At 45.7% G+C, this 25,815-nt stretch overlaps 1 protein-coding gene across 2 annotated transcripts in view; it reads right to left on the bottom strand.

The window, feature by feature from the left end:
- The window catches only part of LOC140481854 (disintegrin and metalloproteinase domain-containing protein 12-like), a 313,597-nt gene that overhangs the window by 249,322 nt on the left and 38,460 nt on the right, over window positions 1-25,815 (bottom strand). For both annotated transcript variants that reach the window (XM_072578423.1, XM_072578414.1), the window contains exons 5-7: window positions 22,446-22,522; window positions 18,763-18,937; window positions 10,708-10,773 (exon numbers count right to left, since the gene is read on the bottom strand). In XM_072578423.1, coding sequence (XP_072434524.1) covers window positions 10,708-10,773; window positions 18,763-18,937; window positions 22,446-22,522 — 318 coding nt within the window. The remainder of the gene's footprint in view (window positions 1-10,707; window positions 10,774-18,762; window positions 18,938-22,445; window positions 22,523-25,815) is intronic.

Genomic DNA, 25,815 nt, shown 5'->3' with positions numbered 1-25,815 from the left:
TGGGTTGCGCTTCGGCGGGGCGGTGTGGACTTGTTGGGCCGAAGGGCCTGTTTCCACACTGTAAGTAATCTAATCTAATCTAATCTAATCTAAACTGTCTGTGTGGAGTTTGCACATTCTCCCCGTGTCTGCGTGGGTTTCCTCCGGGTGCTCCGGTTTCCTCCCACAGACCAAAGGTGTGCAGGTCAGGTGAATTGGCCATGCTAAATTGCCCATAGTGTTAGGTGAAGGGGTAAATGTAGGGGAATGGGTCTGGATGGGTTTCGCTTCAGAGGGTCGGTGTGGACTTGTTGGGCCGACGGGCCTGTTTCCACACTAGAAGTAAGTAATCCAATATAAACCCATCAACTCTCAAAATGTTTTACTATCTCGTGCCTCAGGGCCTAATAACAAGCATTCCTCATTGTGGCAGATGAGAAACAATAACATTTCCCTGGAAGAAATAACACAATCATTTGACATACTGGGCCCAGTCCTCAAAGCAGGACCAAATGAATCAAGCTTCCCAAATCATGGCAAGATGCAAGAAATGCTGACCCCAACTCAGACTGTTGCAAGTAAATTTCTTCTAGATTGTGCTTTAATCTCACTGGAAAAAAAAACCTTCAGAGGCCGGTACATCACCATGTCTCCCTTTACTTACACATGAACAATCCTTAACTTTAGTACTGCCTCTTCAAACTCACTATTACGCTATCAAACTTCAACTGGTTGATCTTTCATCATCAATATTATGATATTATGAAGAAAAAGGATGGAATTTTTCACCTCATTTTGTCCTCCCTCTGACACATTTCATGTCAAGTCGGGCTCTCTATTTACACCAGATTTACAACCCCAATCAGGGAACCCATTAGAATCACTACCTCCCCTGTCACAGACTCATATTCTCAAGCAAGGTACTGCTGCTCTAGAAACTTTAAACGCAGAATTCATTAGAGAGCATATTGCAGTTGGTGTAAAAGCCACCCAGACTTACTTTCTTCCATGGAGGATATAATGCTGGAACAGATAATCCAATTCTCCAAACAAGCAGAATTCAGAGATCAGTGAGAAACAGTGGAGACTCTCCTAATGTGGCCTGAAGCCTACACCACAAGGTGTTCATATCAGTCTCATTGTAGTCCACCAAAAACAATCAAAAACTGGAGGAATCAATGAAACATGTTCGATTGTTCAAGACACTGGGCATTGGAAAGGCCACTTTGGGGATATCGTGTGTAATTCTGGTGAAACTTGAAAGGGTTCAGAAAAGATTTACAAAAATATTGCCAGGTTTGGAGGGTTTGAGCTATATGGAGAGGCTGAACATACTGGGCTGTTTTGTTGGAGTGTCGGAGGCTGAGGGGTGACCTCATAGAGGTTTATAAAATTATGAGGGGCATGAATAGGGTAAATGCCCCAGCTATGCCTGTCTCTTTGTTGGCTACATAGACCAGTCCATCTTCCGTAATTACACCAGCACCACTCCCCACCTCTTCCTCCGCTACATTGATGACTGCATTGGCGCCACCTCGTGCTCCCGCGAGGAGGTTGAGCAATTCATCAACTTCGCCAACACATTCCACCCTGACCTTAAATTTACCTGGACCATCTCTGACACCTCCCTCCCCTTCCTGGACCTCTCCATCTCCATTAATGACGACCGACTTGACACTGACATTTTTTACAAACTCACCAACTCCCACAGCTACCTGGATTACACCTCTTCCCACCCTACCTCTTGCAAAAATGCCATCCCGTATTCCCAATTCCTCTGCCTCCGCCGAATCTGCTCCCAGGAGGACCAGTTCCACCACAGAACACACTAGATGCCCTCCTTCTTTAGAGACCGCAATTTCCCTTCCCACGTGGTTAAAGATGCCCTCCAATGCATCTCGTCTACATCTCGCACCTCCGCCCTCAGACCCCACCCCTCCAACGGTAACAAGGACAGAACGCCCCTGGTGCTCACCATCCACCCAACCTTCGCATAAACCAAATCATCCGCCGACATTTCCGCCACCTCCAAACAGACCCCACCACCAGGGATATATTTCCCTCCCCACCCCTTTCCGCCTTCCGCAAAGACCGTTCCCTCCGTGACTACCTGTTCAGGCCCACGCCCTCAAACAACCCACCCTCCAATCCTGGCACTTTTCCCTGCCACCGCAGGAACTGTAAAACCTGTGCCCATACCTCCTCCCTCACCTCTATCCAAGGCCCTAAAGGAGCCTTCCACATCCAAAGTTTTACTTGCACATCCACTAATATCATTTATTGTATTTGTTGCTCCCGATGCGGTCTCCTCTACATTGGGGAGACTGGGCGCCTCCTAGCAGAGCGCTTTAGGGAACATCTCCGGGACACCCACACCAATCAACCACACCGCCCCGTGGCCCAACATTTCAACTCCCCCTCCCACTCTGCCGAGGACATGGAGGTCCAGGGCCTCCTTCACCGCTGCTCCCTCACCACCAGATGCCTGAAGGAAGAACGCCTCATCTTCCACCTCGGAACACTTCAACCCCAGGGCATCAATGTGGACTTCAACAGTTTCCTCATTTCCCCTTCCCCCACCTCACCCTAGCTTCAAACTTCCAGCTCAGCACTGTCCCCATGACTTGTCCTACCTGCCTATCTTCTTTTCCACCTACCCACTCCACCCTCCTCCCGCCCCCGACCTATCATCTTCATCCCCTCCCCCACTCACCTCTAGCTTATCTCTCCACCCTTCAGGCTTTCTGCCTTTATTCCTGATGAAGGGCTTTTGCCCGAAATGTCGACTTTACTGCTCCTCGGATGCTGCCTGAACTGCTGTGCTCTTCCAGCACCACTAATCCAGTAAATAGACAAAGTATTTTCCTGGGGTGGTGATACAATTATAGCATTTAAAAGGTATCTGGATGGTTATATGAACAGAAAGGGTTTTGAGGGATATGGGCCAAGTGCTAGCAGGTGAGACTAGATTAGGTTAGGATATCTGGTTGGCGTGGACTAGTTAGACTGAAGGGTCTGTTTTGTGCTGTATAATTCTATGACACTATGTGTTCTCAATTAGAATTAGAGGCTCCGCTGAAATGCCTGTGACTTCCTAGTCTATCGCTATCTCTCTTTTTAATGTTCTCAGTCTCCAGTTGTCTGCTGCATCTCAAATACCTCCTTCATTCTGAATGTACTGTAACACTCTCATTTACATCTGTTCCTGAAAACATTATTGGCCACTATTGTCTTGGTTTAATAGATCCTGCCCCACTAGCCATCACTAGAATGGACCCCATGGGTCTTGCAGCAGACACGGAGGAATTCATTAGACGAATGAGACTCCGGGAATTCTTCCAAGGTGTCAGCAGTGATCACAATGAGCCCACCGACAAACCAGAACAATCGTCAGAGAGATCCATTGCGGAGTGATCAAAGGAGGAGTGGATGTGGACCCCTACAGAGGATCATTGCCTTGGGCTTGACATGTATGTTCAAACTGTATGTTCAGGAAATGTGTAAAAGCCAGATTCATCAGCTGTACTCACACGGTAGAGCAAACAATTGCCAGTCATGCTCTCAAGTCCAATGGCGACATTGTCACCAAACCAGCAGATGAAGGAGGAGCCATCGTCATTCAGAATCAAACAGATTACTGCAAGGAAGTGTACAATTAAACAACCGGGAACACGACAGACAACTACCGACCAAACAGCACATCCGGGAACTAAACACGTTGATCAGGACTTTGGATCCAGTCCTTCAGAGTTCCCTACCCTCCCTCATCCCATGTACTCCTCCCATGCCTTCTGAAGATACACAAAACCAATACACCAGGACGTCCCACTATATCAGGCCATAGCACCCTGTGTGAGAACCTCTTTGGCTATGTCGAAGGGATTTTGAAACCCATTGTACAGGGGACCCCCAGCTTCTGTCGCAACAAGACATATTTCTCACAGAAACTCAGCACTCACGGACCAGTCGAACCTGGACCATTCCTCATCACAATGGACATTTTGGCACTCCACAGCAGCATCCCCCACAGTGACAGCATTGCACAACAGCATCCTACAATTCACCCGCTTTATCCTCAACCACAACATTTTCATGTTTGACAACCAGTTCTTCGTCTAGATACATGGTATAGCCATGGGGACCACATTTGCACCCCAATATGTCAACATCTTCATGTAGAGGTTCGAACAAGACTTCTTCTCTACGCAGGACCTCCAACTAACACTATACATCAGATATATTGACAATATTTTCTTCCCCTGGACCCATGGCGAGGAGTCACTGAAACAACTACAAGTTTCATCCCACCATCAAACTCACCATGGACTACTCCCTAGTATCTGTCTCACTCTTGGACACATGCATCTCCATCAAGGATGGACACCTCAGTACCTCACTCTACCGCAAACCCACGGATAACCTCACAATGCTACATTTCTCCAGCTTCCACCCGAAACATTAAAACAGCCGTCCCTATGGACAAGGCCTGAGCACACACATGGTCTGTTCAGATGAGGAGAAATGTGACAGACACCTGAAGGTGCTGAATGACGCCCTCATAAGAACAGGATACAATGCTGAATTCATGATCGCCAATTCGAACGTGCCACAGAGAGAAACCGTAATGACCTCCTCAGGAGACAGACACTGAATATGACCAACAGGGTACCTTCGTTGTCTAGTACTTCCCATGAGCGGAGAAACTATGCATGTTCTTCCCAGTTTGCAACACATTATCGATGAGGATGAGCACCTCACCAAGAACTTCTCTATGTCTTCTCTTCTCGCCTTTAAACAATCTTAAACAACCAGCATTTAGGACAACATCGACCAAAACACCATACAACCTTGTATTGGCAATCATTGCAAGATGCGTCAGAGTGTTGACATGAATAATACCATTACATATGGGGTTACCACTCACTACATGCATGGCAGGTCAGCCAACATTGTCCATCTCATATGCTGCAGGCAAGGATGCCCCGAGGCATGGCATATTGGTGAGACCGAGCAGAAGCTACAACAGCAGATAAATGGACACCGCGCAACAATCGCCAGACTTGATTTGGATGTGAACATTGGAGGTATAGTCAGTAAGTTTGCAAATGATACCAAAAAGGGGGTGTAGAGGACCACAAAGGAGGTTACCTTAGAGTACAACAGGATCTTGATTAAATGGCCAAAGGACTGAGGAGTGGCAGATGGAGTTTAATTTAGAGAAAAGTGAAGCGCTATAGTTTGGAAAGGCAAATTATAGCAGGTAGATAGGAGAGTGAAGAAGGCATAGAACATAGAACAATACAGCACAGAACAGGCCCTTTGGCCCTCAATGTTGCTCCAACCTGCGAACTATTCTCAGCTCGTCCTCCTACACTATCCCAAAATCATCCATGTGCTTATCTAAGGATTGTTTAAATCTCCCTAATTTGGTTGAGTTAACGACATCAGCAGGCAGGGCATTCCACACCCTTACCACTCGCTGCGTAAAGAACCTGCCTCTGACATCTGGTTTAAATCTATCACACCTCAACTTATAGTTATGCCCCCTCGTACACACTGTCATCATCATCCTAGGAAAAAGACTCTCACTGTCCACCCGATCTAATCCTCTGATTATCTTGTATGTCTCTATCAAATCCCCTCTTAGACTTCTTCTTGCCAATGAGAATAGGTTCAAGTCTCTCAGCCTTTCCTCATAAGACCATCCCTCAGAACCAGGCAACATCCTGGTCAATCTCCTCTGCACCTTTTCCAATGCTTCCACATCCTTCGCAAAATATGGCGACCAGAACTGTACACAATATTCCTCATGAGGCCACACTAGTGTTTTGTATAGTTGCAGCATGATATTGCGGCTCCTGAACTCAATCCCTCGACCAATGAAACCTAACACACTATATGCCTTCTCAACAGCACTATCCACTTGGGTAGCAACTTTCAGGGATCTATGTAAATGAACTCCAAGATCCCTCTGCACATCCACACTCCCTTTCCATTGACCCAGTACTCTGCCTTCCTGTTATTCTTCCCAAAGTGCATCACCTCACATTTAGCTGCATTGAACTCCATTTGCCACCTCTCAGCCTGATTCTGCAGTTTATCCAAGTCCCCCTGTAACCTGTAACATTTTTCCACACTATCCACTACCCCACCGACTTTAGTGTCATCTGCACATTTACTAATCCATCCACCTATGCCTGTGTCTAAGTCAGTTATAAAAATGACAAAACAGCAGTGGTCCCAAAACAGATCCTTGTGACACACCACTAGTAACCGGACTCCAAGCTGAATATTTTCCATCAACCATCACTCGCTGCCTTCTTTCAGAAAGCCAGTTTCTAATCCAAACTGCTAAATCACCCACAATCCCATGCCTCTGCATTTTCTCCAACAGCCTACCATGTGGAATCTGATCAAAGGCTTTACTGAAGTCCATGTATACCACATCAACTGCCTTACCCTCATCTACATGCTCGGTCACCTTCTCAAAAACCTCAATGAGGTTTGTGAGACACGACCTTCCCTTGACAAAACCATGGAGAAAGGGAGGACTGCAGATGCTGGAGATCAGAGCATAAAAATGTGTTGCTGGAAAAACACAGCAGGTCAGGCAGCATCAAAGGAGCAGGAGAATCGACATTTCCTGAAGAAGGGCTTACGCCCGAAACGTCGATTCTCCTGCTCCTTTGATGTTTCTTGACAAAACCATGTTGACTATCTGAAATCAAATTGTTGCTTGCTAGATGATTATAAATCCTATCTCTTATAATCCTTTCCAAACCCTTTCCTACAACAGAAGTAAGGCTCACTGGTCTATAATTACCTGGATCATCTCTGCTGCCCTTCTTGACCAAGGGCACAACATTTACAATCCTCCAGTCCTTTGGTACTAAATCTGTAGACAATGATGACTCAAATATCAAAGCCAAAGGCTTTGCTATCTCCTCCCTAGCTTCCCTGAGAATCCTCGGATAAATCCCATCTGGCTCAGGGGACTTGTCTACTTTCACTCCTTCTAGAATTGATAACACCTGTTTTGTAACTAAGCACGATCCTTTCTAGTCTAATATCTCATACCTCATTGTTCTCCTTTTCCGGAGTGAAAACCGATGCGAAACGTTTGATCAGCATCTCTCTGATCTCCACAGGGTCCACACTCAACTTCCCATCCCTGTCTTTGACCTATTCCTACCCTAATCATCCTTTCATTCCTCACATATCTATATAAAGCTTTAGGGTTCTCCTTTATTCTATTTGCTAAAGACTGCTCATGTCCTCTCTTTGCTCCTCTTAACTCTCTCGTCAAATCCTTCCTCGCTGATCTGTAACTCTCCATCGTCTCATCTGTACCATCTTGCCTCATCATCACATAAGCCTCCTTCTTCTTCGTAACAAGAGATGTAATTTCTGTAGTAAACCACGGTTCCCTTACCTTATCACCTCCTCCCTACCTGACAGGGACAGACCTATCAAGGACACGCAATATCTGTTCCTGAAACCAGCTCCACATTTCCATTGTCCCCATCCCCTACATTTTGCTACCCCATTCTATGCCTCCTAATTCCTACCTAATCACATTATAATTGCCCTTGTCCCATCGATAAGTCTTGACCTGTGGCATGGACCAATCCCTTCCCATTGCTAAACTGAACCTAACTGAATTATGGTCACTCTCTCCAAAGTGTTCACCTACAACTAAACCAAACACCTGGCCTGGGTCATTCCCAAGCACCAGATCCAGTGTGGCCTCCCCTCTTGTCGGCCCTTTGACATCCTGTGTCAGAAAACCCTCTTGTACACATTGGACAAAAACTGATCCATCTGATGTACTAGAGTTTTTGCATTTCTAGTCAATGTTGGGGAAGTTAAAGTCCCCCATAATGACCACTCTGTTCCTCTCACTCCGACCCAGGATAATGTTGCTAATCCTCTCTTCCACCTCCCTGGAACTCTATGGAGGCCTATAAAAAACTCCAAGCAGTGTGACCTCTCCTCTCCTGTTTCTAACCTCAGCCCACACTACCTCAGTAGACGAGTCCTCGTCAAAAGTTCTGTCAGCGACCGTTATACTGTCCTTGACTAACAAAGCCACATCTCCCCCTCTTTTACTGCCTTGCTTGTTCTTAGTGAAAGACCTAAACCCTGGAACCTGCAATATCCATTCCTCACCCTGTTCTATCCATGTCTCCAAAATGGCCACAACATTGAAGTCCCAGGTCCCTATCCATGCTGCAAGCTCCCCTACCTTATTTCGGATACTTCTAACGTTCAAATAAACACACTTCAATTTCTGGATTAGTGGTGCTGGTAGAGCACAGCAGTTCAGGCAGCATCCAAGGAGCTTCGAAATCGATGTTTCGGGCAAAAGCCCTTCATCAGGAATGTCGCCTGAACTGCTGTGCCCTTCCAGCACCACTAATCCAGAATCTGGTTTCCAGCATCTGCAGTCATTGTTTTTATCTCATTGATTTAAAGACACTTCAAACCAGTTTGCTGTCTGCCAGCACATTCCTATGACCCTAAAATTCTGTCCCTGTCCTTCCTACTCTCATCTTCCTGTACACTGCAACTACAACTACACCTCCGGTTCCCATCCCATTTGGTATGCTTTCCTTTATCAGTCAGAGTATTGAGTATAAGAGTTGAGAGGTCATATTGTGGCTGTACAGAATAGTGGTTGGGCCACTTTTGGAATACTGCGTGCAATTCTGGTCTCCCTCCGATTGGAAGGATGTTGTACAAACCTGAAAGGGTTCAGAAATGATTGACAAGGATGTTACCAGGGTTGGAGGATTTGAGCTACTGGGAGAGGCTGAATAGGCTGGGGCTGTTTTCCCTGGAGCATCAGAGGCTGAGGGGTGACCTTATAGAGGTTTACAAAATTATGAGGGGCATGGATAGGATAAATAGACAAAGTCTTTTCCCTGGGATCGGGGAGTCCAGAACTAGAGGGCATAGGTTTCGGGTGAGAGGGGAAAGATATAAAAGAGACCTAAGGGGAAACCTTTTCACGCAAAGAACGTGTATAGAATGAGCTGCCAGAGGAAGTGGGGGAGGCTGGTACAATTGCAACATTTAAGAGGCATTTGGATGGGTATACGAATAGGAAGGGCCAAGTATCTCGGCGGCATGGACGGGTTGGACCGAAGGGTCTGTTTCCATGCTGTACATCTCTATGACTCTATGACATTTGACCTGGGATCTCCAGGTGACAGTCCTCCAAGGTGGACTTCAGGATACACAACAATGCAGAGTTACATAGCAGAGACTGATAGCCAACTGAGAGGTGACCTGACAGAGGTGTGCAAGATGATGAGGTGTAGAGTGAATAGTCAAAGACTTTTCCCCATGACAGAAATGTCTATCATGAGGGAGCATAATTCTAAGGTGATTGGAGGATGGTTTCTTTACACAGTGTGCTGGGTGTGTGTAATGCACTGCCAGCGGTGGTAGTAGAGTCAGAGACATTCGAGACATTTATGTGAATCTTGGACAGGCACATGGATGATAGTAAAATGAAGGGTATGTAGGTTAGTCTGATCTTAGAGTAGGATAAAAGGTTGGCACAACATCAAGGGCCAAAGGGCTGTACTGTGATATGTTCTACAGGTGACCCCATCACACTGTATACTCTCATATACACACTCACACACAAGTACACATACACACACTCTTACACATGATGACATTTACACAACCACCCTCTGACAGGCATATACTCTGTCACGAGTGTGTGCGCACACACTATCAAGCATGCACATATGTGTGTGCGCGCACACACATGCGCACACGTTGAATTTGCATTTGCTGGTCTGTACTAACAAATACATTGCATTTCGTTCACCAAGCACACAATCTGTAGGAGGGCAGTTCATGTAATATTTTATCAATTCCCACTTTGGAAATAGAACCAGTCTAACTCAAGTTTAGAATACAGACAGACTCTAACCTCACACCTTTAAAGTATTGTGTGAGCTGAGATGTCACTTTTTTAAAAAAAAACTTAGATTATGACTTGAAAGAAGTTCTGGAATTAATATATTAATGAATCAAAACCTATAACCTGTCCTAAGTGATTAAAGACTTAACAGCAATCTAGGTTTGTTCAATACATCAAAGTAGTTGTATGACATTTTGGTCTTTGAGAAAGGAACAGCACCCTGTAAGCTTGTATTTCAAAATAAATCTGTTTGACTATAATTTGGTGTTGTGATTTTTAACCTTGTCTTGGTTTTAGTCATTTCTCCACACATGCTTGTTCTCTTATCAATGTCTCATTGTGAGTTTCATCATCTTGATTTGCATCCCTCATTTTCTGAGGGTCTCTGCTGAAGCTGAGATCTCACTCTGATCAGGATGGACTGATCATGTCACTCCAAGTCAGGCTGTCCATTTCCTTTAGTGCTGTTGTTTGTTCTTATACCTGTTGTTTTCTGGATAAGGTCACATGCTTCTCCTGAACCTATTACATTTTCAAACTTCAACTGATTGATCTTTTGTACACAATCGCATGAATAGAAATCATGGAATTTCTCCCCTGCCTCAGTCATTCCGGACACATTTCCGCCTTTGAGAACCCAAGGCCACCATCACCCTAACTGACAGCTTCCATTCCTCCTTCTCCCTTCCCAGCAGAGCCCATTGTTTTGATGTGTTCTGTTGACCCACCCCACACCCCCCAACAGGCCTCAGCTACCCATCACGGACATGCGCAGTGAAGACACTCACCATTTCACGATCAGCTACAAGCACCAACTCCAGGTATCTCATCTCTTGTAGCACATTCCTTTTGACCTGGTAAAGAGAAAATGTCAGTCAGTGTGACAGAGGGAAACTGAGACAGGCACCCTGGTTGGAAGGAGGATAATTACAGCTCAAGGCTCAGCACTCTTAGTACCTTCTCATTTAATACCCAGTATTTTGTTGCAACCCTGGTTATATTTATTATTGATCAGTTACTTCCTCTCTCTCTTCTCTTTCCTTCCACACACTGTTTTTGTTTTCTCAGTCTTTCACCGGACTCTCACCTCATCCCTCTCTTGCTTTTATGCCTTCTTTCCCCCCTATTACCTGACACCCTCCTTACACTATCTTGATCTCTTCCTCTTTTTCCTTCATTAATCCCCTCTCCTCCTTTGGCATTGGCATATTGGTCACCATGGATTAGTGGTGCCGGAAGAGCACAGCAGTTCAGGCAGCATCCAACGAGCAGCGAAATCGATGTTTCGGGCAAAGGCCCTTCCTGATGAGGGGCATTTGCCCGAAACATCGATGTCGCTGCTCGTTGGATGCTGCCTGAACTGCTGTGCTCTTTCGGCACCACTAATCCAGTATTTGCTTTCCAGCATCTGCAGTCATTTTTTTTACCATATTGGTCACTATGGCTGCACCGACATTACCCAACACCAGCAATGGTCCTCAATATGGAAATAACGGAGACCTTAGAGACACCCATCATTCACCATAACTCAGATACTGAAACAATTCATCTTCAAATGTAACTCCATGTGGACAGTATCCAGGTTTGAGCTGAACTTGGTGACTAACATTCCTACCACACAATGCCCACCAATGATCATCTCCAATGAGCAGAGCAGGTTGAAATGCAGAATATGATTAAGCAGAGTCGGCATGGATTTGTGAAGGGAAGAAATCAAAGAACAAGAACAAAGAACAAAGAAAAGTTACAGCTCAGGAACAGGCCCTTCGGTCCTCCAAACCTGAGCCTATCCAAATCCACTGTCTAAACCTGTCGCCCAATTCCTAATCCCTCTGCTCCCCACCTTCTCATGCATCTATCCAGATGCACCTTAAATGAATCTCCCGTGCCTGCCTCTACCACCTCTGCTGGCAACACGTTCCAAACACCCACCACCCTCTGTGTGAAATACTTGCCACGTGTATCTCCCTTAAACTTTCCACCTCTCACCTTGAAAGCGTGACCTCTCGTTATTGAATGCTTCACCCTGGGAAAAAGCTTGTCTCTATCCACCCTGTCTATACCCTTTATGATTTTATAAACCTCAATCAGGTCCTCCCTTAATCTCCTTTTTTCTAATGAAAACAATCCTAACCAACTCAACCTCTCTTCATAGCTCGCACCTTCCATACCAGGCAACTTCCTCATAAACCTTCTCTGCACTCTCTCCAAAGCGTCCACATCCTTTTGGTAATGTGGTACCCAGAACTGTATACAGTATTCTAAACGTGGCCGAACCAATGTCTTGTACAATTTTAACATGATCAGCCAGCTCTTCTACTCAATACCTCATCCAATGAAGGCAAGTGTATCATGACCACTTTATCCACCTGTGCAGCAACCTTCAGGGTACAATGGACCTGCACTCCCAGATCTCTCTGCTCATCAACTTTTCCCAAGGCTCTTCTGTTTACTGTATAATTCGCTCTAGAATTAGTCTTGCCTAAATGTATCACCTCACATTTGTCTGGATTGAAAGCCATCTGCCCCTTCCCCGCCCAACTCTCCAGTTGACCAATCTGTATTCTCTGACAGTCCCTTATGCTTTCTGCTACTCCACCAATCTTCGTCTCATTTGCAAACTTGCTGATCATACCAACAGTGAACTCTTAAGTTGGTAAGGCACGATCTACCCCACACAAAACATGTTGCCTATCACTGATAAGCCCATTCTTATCCAAATATAAATAGATTTTATTCCTTAGTACCTTCTCCAGCAACTTTCCCACCACTGATGTCAGGCTCACTGGTCTGTAGTTACCCAGAATATCCCTACTACCCTTCTTGTACAGGGGGACAACATGAGCAACCCTCCAGTCCTCATGCCTGACAAATTAATCAGAATTCTTTGTAACGAGCAAGATTGATAAAGGGGAAATTGTGAATATAATATATTTGGATTTTCAGAAAGTGTTTGCTAAGGTCCCAGACATTACACTTGGCTACATAATCAGACAAAAACTCAGGGTTTCGAGGCAGTATTTCAGCATTAATAGCAGATTGGTCAACTAATAGAAAACAGACAGTTGAGATAAGGGAGATATTTTCCTGGTGGCAATCTATAACTAGTGGTGTGACACAGTGATCATTACTGAGACCTTAATTATTTACATTTTCTATTATGAGTTTGATAAGGCAAATGAATTTGACTATAGCCAAATTTCAGGATGACAACAAAAATAGGTGGGAAGGCAACTGGCAAGGGTAACACAAGGAGTCTATAAAAGGATACAGACAGGTGAGGTGAGTGGACAAAAACCTGGTAGTTGGAGTGTAAAGGTCCTGAGGAAGAGTCACTGGACCCAAAATGTTAACTCTGATTTTCTTTCCACAGATGCTGCCAGACCTGCTGAGCTTTTCCAGCAATTTCGATTTTTGCTTTTGACTTACAGCATCTACAGTTCTTTTAATTTTTATTCAGATAGAATATAACATGGAGAAATTACAGGTTATCCAAATTTGGCAGCAACAATAGAGGAGCTGAATATTATTTAAATGGAGAAGAAACTGCAGCGAGCTGTAGAACAGAGGGATTTGGGAGTTCTCATCCATGATCACAAAAAAAACTATCATCCAAGGTCAGCAGATGGAAGGCAAATGGAATATTGTTATTTCCAAGGGAATGGAGTATAAAAGTAGGGAGGGTTTGCTAAAAATACACAAGTCACAATCCAAATCATTGACACAAATTGTAAGCACACAAGTATCTCATGGGATTATGTAGAATATCATCTGAATGGTCAGAATCAAGGTGTGTTCTGCCAAGTTAATTAAGTTATAATATTTGAGGTTGTAATGAGCTGCTTGTCGATCAGACTACAGATTATATTTCTACAGTCAACACCATGTAATAACATAAAGGACAAAAAGCCCAAAGGGTCAATACACACTGACAATGAAGGACACCAATTCAACTGGGACAATGTTACGAAACTGGGACAGGCTCAGGAACTCCTGGAGACCTGGTATTCACTTATTGTTTTGATGAACAAACCCGCTGAAATAGACCCCATCTACTGACCACTGCAGCACAAAAGTGGAAGCAGAACCACCCGCCACAACAGACAGAACCACATAAATACAGAGCAGATCACAAGAACACTACTTCGTCTGGACGCTACTCAGCAGAGAGATGAAACTTTTGGAAAGGATCATAAGAGATAAGACTTATAATCATCTAGCAAGGAACAATTTGATTTCAGATCATCAGCATGGTTTCGTTAATGGCAGGTTGCGTCTCACAAACCTCATTGAGTTTTTTGAGAAGGTGACCAAGCATGTAGATGAGGGTAGGGCAGTTGATGCGGTATACATGGATTTCAGTAAAGCCTTTGATAAGGTTCCACATGGTAGGCTGTTGGAGAAAATGCAGAGTCATGGGATTGAAGGTGATTTAGAAGGTTGGATTAGAAACTGGCTTTCTGAAAGAAGGCAGCGAGTGGTGGTTGATGGAAAATATTCAGCCTGGAGTCCGGTTACTAGTGGTGTGCTACAAGGATCTGTTTTAGGACCACTGCTGTTTGTCATTTTTATGAATGACTTGGATGCAGACATAGGTGGATGGATTAGTAAATTTGCAGTTGGTGGAGTAGTGGACAGAATGGAAGAATGTTGTAGATTGCAGGGGGTCTTGGATAAACTGCAGAATTGGGCAGAGAGGTGGCAAATGGACAAAAGAGGATGCTGGAAACCAGAGTTTAGATCAGTGTGGTGCTGGAAAGGCACAGCAGGTCAGGCAGCATCTGAGGAGCAGGAAAATCGACGTTTCAGGCAAAAGCCCTTCATCAGGAATGAAGGCAGGGAGCCTCCAGAGTGAAAAGATAAATGGGAGGGAGTGGGGCTGGGGAGAAGGTAGCCAAGAGTACAATAGGTAGATGACGGTGGGCGTAAGGGTGATAGGTCAGAGAGGAGGGTAGAGCGGATGAGGTGGGAAGGAAAATTGGGAGATATGACAGTTCAGGAGGCTGGTGCTAAGCCAGAAGGTTGAAACTGGGGTAAAGCTGGAAGGTTGGAACTGGGTAACCACGTCTGCCACTGATGCATGAGAACCCAGTACAGAAAGCAGCTCAGTGCTGGCCTGAGGCACAGGACTCCTTAGTGTTGGTGAACTGGTCCATATTAAGAACTCAGCAGTGAACCTACCGAGTATGTCACTATCACCATAGAATTAATTTGTAAGTTGAAGACTGCATGCCAAAGTTAATGTGAATATTCCCCAACTGGAAACCATGGATGAACCTGGAGATTTGCTCCTTACTGAAGCCAAGGTTCAAGTCAGGCAACCCTGACCTCTAAGAAAATCCAGGTACCACCTTTGTAAGGCTAAGACCTAGACCAACCACATGGATAACTACTGTTTGTGACAAAACTTACATGACTTAATGGGCTACAAAGCAAAGTCATACAGAATTGCAGGCAACAACACATCCCCACCCGATGAGCTCAGGGTATTCTCTACTTGTTTTGAACAGAAGGTCAGTGAAACAATGTCACTTATCCTAATAGTTCTTACAGTCACCTCCACATGCATAAGATCAGCCTTCTTGACAGTGAACCCACAGGAAGTGACTGGCCCAGATAGGATCCCTGGCCATGTACTCAGATCCTGTGTGGACCCTGGCAAGAGCACTCGCAGACATCTTTAACCTCCCCTTACCACAATCTGAAGTTCTCACCTACTTCAAAAAGACCACTATCATCCCCGTGTCAAAGAAAAATCATGCAGCCTCAATAGCCACCACCTAATGGCCTCTGACCTCCATTATTATGAAGTATTTTGAGAGGTTAGTTATGGCTCATATCAACTCCAGCCGACCAAACTGCCTTAATTCTTTGCAAATTGTCATCGAACACTACAGGTCCACAGTAGATGCCATCTCCCTAGCCCGACACTCATCCTGGAACATCTAGATAACAAGGATATCTACGTCAGGCTTACTGACTACAGCACAGACCTTAACACCATAATTCCACACAAATCCATCTCTAAACTCCAAGAGTTAGGTCTTGGCTGACTCCCTGCAACTGGATCCTCGGTTTCTTGGCACATAGACCATAATCATTAAGAACATGTCAATACCTCCTCCTCCAAAATAATCCTCAACACCAGGCTATGTACTCAGCTCCCTACTACTGCTCCTTATACAATGACAACTGTACAGCCAAATTTCACATCAACTCCATTTATAAGTTTGTTGACAATATGATCATTGTAGACCTGATCTCAAACAACGACGAGACAAATTACAGTGCTTAGTGGCCTGGTGAAATACAAAAACCTCTCCTTCAAAGTCAGCAAAATGAAGGAGCTGGTCATTGTCTTTAGGAAGTGGAGTGGAGGCTATACCCCTGTCTGCATCAGTGGTGCTGTGGTGGAGATAGCCAATGGCGTCAAGATCCTGGGCGTGATATCACCAACAATTTGCCCTGGTCCACTCACGTCAATGTGACAGTCAAGAAAGCACAACAACAATGCTACTTCCTCAGGAGGCGAAGGAAATTCTTTATGACTACAACGACTCTTAACCATTTTTATAGATGCACCATTAAAAACACCTTCCTATCCGGATGCATCATTCTGTCATTTGGAAACTACCCAAGACCACAAGGAACTGCATAGAGTTGTGAACACAGCCCAGCCCATTTCACAAACCAGCCTCCCATCCATTGACTCCGTCTACATTTCCCACTGTCTCAGGAAAGCAACCACTGCAATCAAAGATTAATCCTACTCCAGTAATACACTCTTCCACCCTCTTCAGTCAGGCAGAAGACATAAAAGTTTGAACACATGTACGAACAGATTCAAGAACAGCTTCGTCCTTGCTGCTTTCAAACTTTGAACAGACATCTCAAGTGTTAATTCTGATCTCTCTCTCTCTGCACCTTCTCTGCAGCTGTAACACTCTATTCTGCACTCTTTTCTGCTACCCTGATGCACTTTGTATGGCATAATCTGCTTGTATAGAATGTAAAACAACACTTTCCACTGTATCCCCGTACAACAATAAATCAATCAATCAAATCTAAATGTCAAATTTATCCCATTGTTGAAGCATGGCACTTTATCATTGGCTCATTTTGCTGTGTTTAGTGAAAAATATTTATCTTGAGCTGAATGATCACTGTTTTAAAAATCTCACACTGTAGTTTGAATTCTTAGCAATAAGCACATTTTTGTAATCAACAACAGAAAGAAAGTCGAAAGAACAGTGAAAGGATGGGGCAGATGGATGCAAATAGATTGTTCCCAGTCACCGACAGTTGAGAACAAAAGGTCAGAGGGAAAACAATTCAATGGAAGAGTTTTAGAACAGGAGACTTGCATCATAGAAAGAAGCGCGAAACCACGGATTCAATTCTGGAGTCAGTGTTGAAGAGACAAACTCCATCAATATCAAGTTTCAACAGGTGAGGGGGAGTTAGAAGGAAGAGGGGAAGGTGCTGAGTAAAGGAACTCTCCATAGGCTGATTGAGCTGAAAGCTGTGTCGGCAGATCAATAGACAATAGGTGCAGGAGTAGGCCATTCTGCCCTTCGAAACTGCACCACCACTCATTATGATCATGGCTGATCATCCTCAATCAGTATCCTGTTCCTGCCTTATCTCCATAACCCTTGATTCCACTATCCTTGAGAGCTCTATCCAACTCTTTCTTAAACGAATCCAGAGACTGGGCCTCCACTGCCTTCTGGGGCAGAGCATTCCACACAGCCACCACTCTCTGGCTGAAGAAGTTTCTCCTCACCTCTGTCCTAAAAATACCCCGTATTTTTAAGCTGTGTCCTCTGGTTTGGGACTCACCCATCAGCGGAAACATGTTTCCTGCCTCCAGAGTGTCCAATCCTTTAATAATCTTATACGTCTCAATCAGATCCCCTCTCAGTCTTCGAAACGCAAGGGTATACAAGCCCAGTGGCTCCAGTCTTTCAGTGTAAGGTAATCCCGCCATTCCAGGAATTGACCTTGTGAACCTACGCTGCACTCCCTCAATAGCCAGAAGGTCTTTCCTCAAATTTGGAGACCAGAACTGCATACAATATTCCAGGTGTGGTCTCACCAGGGCCCTGTACAGCTCCAGAAGAACCTCTTTGCTTCTATACTCAATCCCTCTTGTTATGAAGGCCAGCATGCTATTAGCTTTCTTCACTACCTGCATGCTTACCTTCATTGACTGGTGCACAAGAACACCCAGATCTCTTTGTACTGCCCCTTTACCTAACTTGACTCCATTTAGGTAGTAATCTGCCTTCCTGTTCTTGCCACCAAAGTGGATAACCATACATTTATCCACATTAAACTGCATCTGCCATGCATCTGTCCACTCACCTAACCTGTCCAGGTCACCCTGTAATCTCCTAACATCCTCCTCACATTTCACCCTGCCAACCAGCTTAGTATCATCAGTAAATTTGCTAAGGTTACTATTAATACTATCTTTTATATCATTAATATATAAATGCTGCGGTCCCAGTACTGATCCCTGCGGTATCCCACTGGTCACCGCCTGCCATTCCGAAAGGGAGCCATTTATCACTATTCTTTGTCTCCTGTCAGCCAACAAATTTTCGATCCAAGTTAGTACTTTGCCCCCAACACCATGCACCCTAATTTTGCTCACTAACCTCCTATGTGGGACTTTTCAAAGGCTTTCTGAAAATCCAGGTACACAACATCTACTGGATCTCCCTGTTCACCTTCAGAGTTACATCCTCAAAAAAGTCCAGAAGATTAGTCAAGCATCATAATTTCTATGGGTCGCCTTCCTTTCTGTTAGTCAGTCAGTTACAGTGCTCATTACTCACCCTCTGAGAGCGCTGGAGGTGATCACTCAGAGTTAATCCAGGGGATGGAGCTCTAACTCCACAGCGACTCGGTACTGGCAGGATATCTTCAGCTCTGTATAACAAATGACGACCATCTGCATCCCCAACAACAGGTTCAATGACATATGTTCGATTACTGAACACAATCACAGCACTGCAGAAAAGAGTGAGATAGAAGGGAGACAGCTGGACAGAAAACATTGCTTGTAATCTTTAACCTGCTAATTAATCATATCCCAGTATAGTGACACAGTGAGTGACCCTCACCCTGCTGAATAAACAAATCTCAGAACAGAGAGACAGTGGGTGACCCTTACCCTGCTGAATAAACACATCCCAGTACAGTTACACAGTGAGTGACCCTCACCCTGCTGAAAAAACACATCCCAGTACAGTTACACAGTGAGTGACCCTCACCCTGCTGAATAAACAAATCTCAGAACAGTGAGACAGTGGGTGACCCTCACCCTGCTGAAGAAACACATCCCAGGACAGTTACACAGTGAGTGACCCTTACCCTGCTGAATAAACACACCCCAGTACAGTTACACAGTGGGTGACCCTCACCCTGCTGAATACACACATCCCAGGACAGTTACACAGTGAGTGACCATTATCCTGCTGAATAAACACATCCCAGTACAGTTACACAGTGAGTGACCCTCACCCTGCTGAATACACACATCCCAGTACAGTTACACAGTGAGTGACCCTCACCCTGCTGAATATACACATCCCAGGACAGTTTACATGCCTGTGCAGAGTCCCACGTCTATTGACACAGAAGTATGGGCTCTGAATGAACCCTGAACACTTTAATGTGCAGTCACTCTGTGACCCTGCACTGAATTTAAATTGTCAGCAGATATAATACCTTCATTCTGAAACAGTTAGCCATTCACCACTAGCTTCTGACCTCCATGGAGACCATGGGGCTGCCTTTTTGGTGATAGAAGACACCTTGGAGAATGGCTAAAAAAATTGGCTTCATTCCTACTGCTAGAAAACCATGTTAAAGTAACACATGTGTACTATGAGTAACGAAGCCAAGAGAAATAAGGTGGTGCAGTCCATCTGCCAATCTGTGAAACCAGACTGAGATGCAGAATGAACTCCTTTTACTGTGGAAAAGTACAGTGCTGTTACATGAATGTTACCCAGACTTTAACAGCATGACATTGAATGCTGTCCATGTCTTGTTGCACATGAACATAGATTGCTTCAGGAGCTGAAGGGGGTCAAATTGTTCTGAACCTTGAATGGGGATATTCACTGAAGATCACCCAATGGGCTGAATGACCTGCTTCCATACTGCAGGGATTCCCTGCTGACAACCTGAGGATGTCTGGGCTGAGGCAGCTACCCTGAGGATCACCTCCAGAGATCTCACACGGTTGAGATGATTGATGCCCACCAATGATAAACATCTTCCCTTGTGCTGTGAATGACTCCAACCGGTGGAGAGGTCTCAATTGATTCTCATTAAGTGCGATTTTGCTCAGACTCCTTGATGTCATCCTCAGTTTAATACTGCCTTGAGTTCAGGGCCGGTCTCTCTTTAGAGTGTCTCTTACCTGATCCCATGTTTCCCCTCTTTTGTTTATATCAATAGCTCTTTTTTTTATTAGATTCGATCCCTACAGTATGGAAACAGGCCTTTTGGCCCAACCAGTCCACACCAACCCTCTGTAGAGTAACCCACTTCCAGACTCACTTCCCTCTGACTAATGCAACTAACACTACGGACAATTTAGCATGGCCAATTCACCTGACCTGCACATCTTTGGATTGTGGGAGGAAACCGGAGCACCCGGAGGAAACCCATGCAGACATGGAGAGAATGTGCAAACTCCACACAGACAGTCACCCGAGGATGGAATCGAACCTGGGACCCTCAGTGCTAACCACTGAGCCACTGTGCCACCCCTACCCTATCATGGTGTAGAAGTAGAAAATATTTTCTTCAAACAGAGGGTAGTGAATGTCAGGAATTTTCTTACAAAGAGAGTTAGGGGAGTTAGATCACTGAAAAGCATCAGTGGTGCCCTGCAGGGATAGGTTCTGGGACCCTGTGTGATTTTTATAAAAGACTGGATGAGAAAGTGGAAGGGTGGGTTAGTAAGTTTGCTGATAACACAAAGGTTGATGGAGTGGGGCATAGTGTGGAGGGCTGTTGTCGGTTGCAACAGGACATTGACAGGATGCAGAGCTGGGCTGATAAGTGGCAGATGGAGTTCAACCTGGAAAAAGTGTGAAGTAATTCCCTTTGCAAGCTTGAATGTGAATGCAGAATACAGGGTTAAAGGCAGGATTTGTGGCTGTGAGGAAGAACAGTAGGATCTTGGGGTCCATGTCCATAGATCCCTCAAAAGTTGCCAACTAAATTGATAGGGCTGTTAAGAAGGCATATGGTGTTTTGGCTTTCATGACCAGGTGAATTGAGTTTAAGAGCCACGAGGTTGTGCTGCAGCTCTATAGAGCCCTGGTTATATTGTGTTCAGTTCTGGTCACCGCATTACTGGAAGGATGTGGAAGCTTTAGAAAGGGTGTAGAGGAGATTTCCCAGGATGCTGCCCATTCTGGAGGGCAGGTCCTATGAAGAAAGGAACTAGGGCTTTTCTCATTGGAGCGAAGAAGGATGAGAGGTGACTTGATAGAGGTGAACAAGATGGTGAGAGGCACAGATAGCAGATAGCTATTTTCCAACGGCAGAAATGGCTAATCAAGGGGGCATAATTTGGAGGAAGGTTCAGCAGCAACGTCAGTTTTTTATACAGAGAGCAGTGGGTGTGTGGAATGCACTGCCAGCAGTGTTAGTAGACTCAGATACAACATGGGCATCGAAGCAACTCTTGGATTGGCACATAGAAGATATTAAAATGAAGGGTATGTAGGTTGTCTGACCGAAGGGCTTGTCCTGTGCTGTACTGTTCAATGTTCTATGTTCTATAAACAGTGAGTGACCCTCACCCTGCTGAATAAACACATCCCAGTACAGTTACACAGTGAGTGACCCACACCCTGCTGAATAAACACATTCCAGGACAGTTACACAGTGAGTGACCCTCACCCTGCTGAATAAACACATCCCAGTACAGTTACACAGCGAGTGACCATTATCCTGCTGAATAAACACATCCCAGTACAGTTACACAGTGAATGACCCTCACCCTGCTGAATAAACACATCCCAGTACAGTTACACAGTGAGTGACCCTCACCCTGCTGAATAAAGACAACCCAGTACAGTTACACAGTGAATGACCCTCACCCTGCTGAATAAACACATCCCAGTACAGTTACACAGTGAGTGACCCTCACCCTGCTGAATAAAGACAACCCAGTACAGTTACACAGTGAGTGACCCTCACCCTGCTGAATAAACACATCCCAGTACAGTTACACAGTGAATGACCCTCACCCTGCTGAATAAACACATCCCAGTACAGTTACACAGTGAGTGACCCTCACCCTGCTGAATACACACAGTCCAGGACAGTTACACAGTGAGTGACCCTCACCTGCTGAACAAACACATCCCAGTACAGTTACACTGTGAGTGCACCTGCCGAGGTAACACTTTACAGGCTCAAACATTCATTATTTAAATTCATGTTCACAAGAATGTGCAAAAGCATGAAAATAAATTGTCAGTTTCTTTACCTGAGTCCTGAGCAGGTACTTGCAGAGACTTGGGTTCCAGGGAATTTTCTCACATATCCCGCATAGTAACAGCGATACTGTAGGAAGATGGTCACAACTCAAGCACTAACAACATCCTGGGGGTTATCATTGACCAGAAACTCAAATGGACTTACCACAAGAGGAGGTCAGAGGTTAGGAATACTATGGTGAATAACCCACAAATTAGAGGAACAAGTATGCCGGGAGACTGGGGAGACTTGCAGGAGCAATAGGGTTGTCAGAGTAGCTTCCCAACATACACTGGGACTGCCAGAGTGTTAAGGGCTAAGATGGGGTGGAATTTGTTAAGTGTGTTCAGGATCATTCCCTCGAGCAATATTCAAAGGATCCTACTCAGCAAGGGGAAAAACGGGACCTATACTTGGGAAATAGGGCAGGACAAATGACTGAGGTGACAGTGGGGGGAACCAGTGACCAGTTTTAAACAGATTAGATTACTTACAGTGTGGAAACAGGCCCTTCTGCCCAACAAGTCCACCCAGACCCATTGCCCTACATTTACCCCTTCACCTAACACTACGGGCAATTTAGCATGACCAATTCACATAACCTGCACATTTTTGGACTGTGGGAGGAAACCGACGCAGACACGGGGAAAATGTGCAAACTCCACACAGTCAGTCGCCTGAGGCGGGAATTGAACCCAGGTCTCTGGCGCTGTGAGGCAGTAGTGCTAACCACTGTGCACCTTGCCGCCCACAAAATAGTTATGGAGCGGAACAAAACTGGTCCACGGGTTCAAGTTCTAAACTGGGGGAAGGTGAACATTGATGGAGTTAGACAGGAGCTTGCAGGGGCTGGTTAGAGTAGATTGTTTGGAGGCAAAGGGACGTCCAGCAAGAGAGAGGCCTTTAAAAGTGAGATAGCTAGAGTTCAAGGTCGATGTGTTCCTGTGAGGGTGAAGGGCAAGGCCAGCAGGAACAGGGAACCCTGGATGACAAGAGATATTGAGGCTTTGATCAGAAAATAGAAGGTAGTATGGCTCAGGCAGCTGGGATCAAGGGAATCTCTGGATGTACACAGGAAATACAGGAGTTCACTGAAGAAGGAATCAGGAGGGCGAAAAGAGAGCATGAGATAGTGTTGGCTGAGAAGATTAGGGTGAATCCAAAGAGGTTCTTTAAGTATATTAAAGGAAAAAGAATACCTAGAAAGAGAATAGAACCCCTATCAAAGGGGACATGTACATGTAGAACTGTAGGAGATGGGCGAAGTCCTCAATGAATATCCCTCCTCTGTGTTTACCGTGGAGAAAGACATGAGGACCTAGGAACTTGGGGATGTTCGTGGTCATATTTTGGGGCCAGTCCACATCACAGTAGAGGAGGTGTTGGATGTATTAGACTGTGTAAAGGTGGATAACTCTTCTGGTCCTGAATAGATATGTCCAAGAACACTGTCAGAGGCTGGAGAAGAAATTGCGAGGGCCCTGGCTGATATATTTGCATCATCGTTAGCCACGGGTGAGGTCCCGGAAGACTGGAGGGTAGTGAATGTTGGGCCCTTACTCAAGAAGGGCTGCAAAGGAAGCCCTGGGAATGATAGAGCAGTAAGCTTAACATCTGTGGTAGAGAAGTTACTTCAGAAGAATCTGAGATAAGATACACATGCATTTAGAAAGATTGCGTATTGAATCATAGAATCCCTACAGATTGGATTCAGGCCATTTGGCCCAACAAGTCCACACCAACCCTCCAAAAAGTAACCGCCCTGAACCATTCCCCTGCCCTATTACTCTACATTTACCCCTGATGAATGCACCTAACCTACACATCCCCGAACACGATGGGCAATTTAGCATGGCCAATTCACCTGGCTTGCACATCTTTGGACTGTGGGAGGAAACCGGAACACACGGAGGAAACCCAGATAGACACAGGGAGAATGTGCAAGCTTCACACAGACAGTCACCTGAGGCTGGAATCGAACTGGGTCCTTGGTGCTGTGAGGCAGCAGTGCTAACCACTAAGCCACCGTGCTCAGCATGACTTAGGAAAAGTCAGCATGGCTATGTGCATGGGAGATTCTGTGATGAAGTGACCGGGAAGGTGATGAAGGCAGGGCGGTAAATGTAGTCTATATGGATATCACTGCGGCCTTTGATAAGGTTTGCAAGGAATCCAGGGAGAGCTGAAAATGTGTTGCTGGAAAAGCGCAGCAGGTCAGGCAGCATCCAAGGAACAGGAGAATCGACGTTTTGGGCATAAGCCCTTCTTCAGGAATGAGGAAAGTGTGTCCAGCAGGCTAAGATAAAAGGTAGTGAGGAGGGACTTGGGGAAGGGGCGTTGGAAATGCGATAGGTGGAAGGAGGTCAAGGTGAGGGTGATAGGCTGGAGTGGGGTGGGGCAGAGAAGTCAGGAAGAAGATTGCAGGTTAGGAAGGCGGTGCTGAGTTCGAGGGATGGGACTGAGACAAGGTGGGGAGAGGGGAAATGAGGAAACTGGAGAAATCTGAGTTCATCCCTTGTGGTTGGAGGGTTCCCAGGCGGAAGATGAGGCGTTTTTCTTCCAACCGTTGTGTTGCTATGGTCTGGCGATGGAGGAGTCCAAGGACCTACATGTCCTTGGTGGAGTGGGAGGGGGAGTTGAAGTGTTGAGCTACGGGGTGGTTGGGTTGGTTGGTCCGGGTGTCCCAGAGGTGTTCTCTGAAACGTTCCGCAAGTAGGCAGCCTGTCTCCCTAATATAGAGGAGGCCACATCGGGTGCAGCAAATGCAATAGATGATGTGTGTGGAGGTGCAGGTGAATTTGTGGTGGATATGGAAGTATCCCTTGGGGCCTTGGAGGGAAGTAAGGGGGGAGATGTGGGCGCAAGTTTTGCATTTCTTGCAGTTGCAGGGGGAAGGTGCCAGGACTGGAGGTTGGGTTGGTGGGGGGTGTGGACCTGACAAGGGAGTCACAGAGGGAGTGGTCTTTTCGGAACGCTGATAGGGGAGGGAAGGGAAATTTATCCCTGGTGGTGGGGTCCGTTTGGAGGTGGCGGAAATGACGGCTGTACATGGAGGTTAGTGGGGTGGTAGGTGAGGACCAGTGGGGTTCTATCCTGGTGGCAGCTGGAGGTGCGGGGCTCAAGGGCGGAGGAGCGGGAAGTGGAAGAGATGCGGTGGAGGGCATCGTCGACCTCCTGGAAGCAGATGCGGTTTACTATAGACTGACCAACTCCCACAGCTACCTAGACTACACCTCCTCCCACCCTGCCCCCTGTAAAAATGCCATCCCATATTCCCAATTACTTCGCCTCCGCCGCATCTGCTCCCAGGAGGACCAGTTCCAAAACTGTACAACCCAGATGGCCTCCTTCTTCAAGGACTGCAATTTCCCCTCAGACGT

This window comes from Chiloscyllium punctatum, chromosome 1 (assembly GCF_047496795.1).
Source record: "Chiloscyllium punctatum isolate Juve2018m chromosome 1, sChiPun1.3, whole genome shotgun sequence".
Taxonomy (NCBI): Eukaryota; Metazoa; Chordata; class Chondrichthyes; order Orectolobiformes; family Hemiscylliidae; genus Chiloscyllium; species Chiloscyllium punctatum.
The sequence above is the reverse complement of the archived record's forward strand: the minus strand, read 5'-3'. Positions and strand labels throughout refer to the sequence as shown.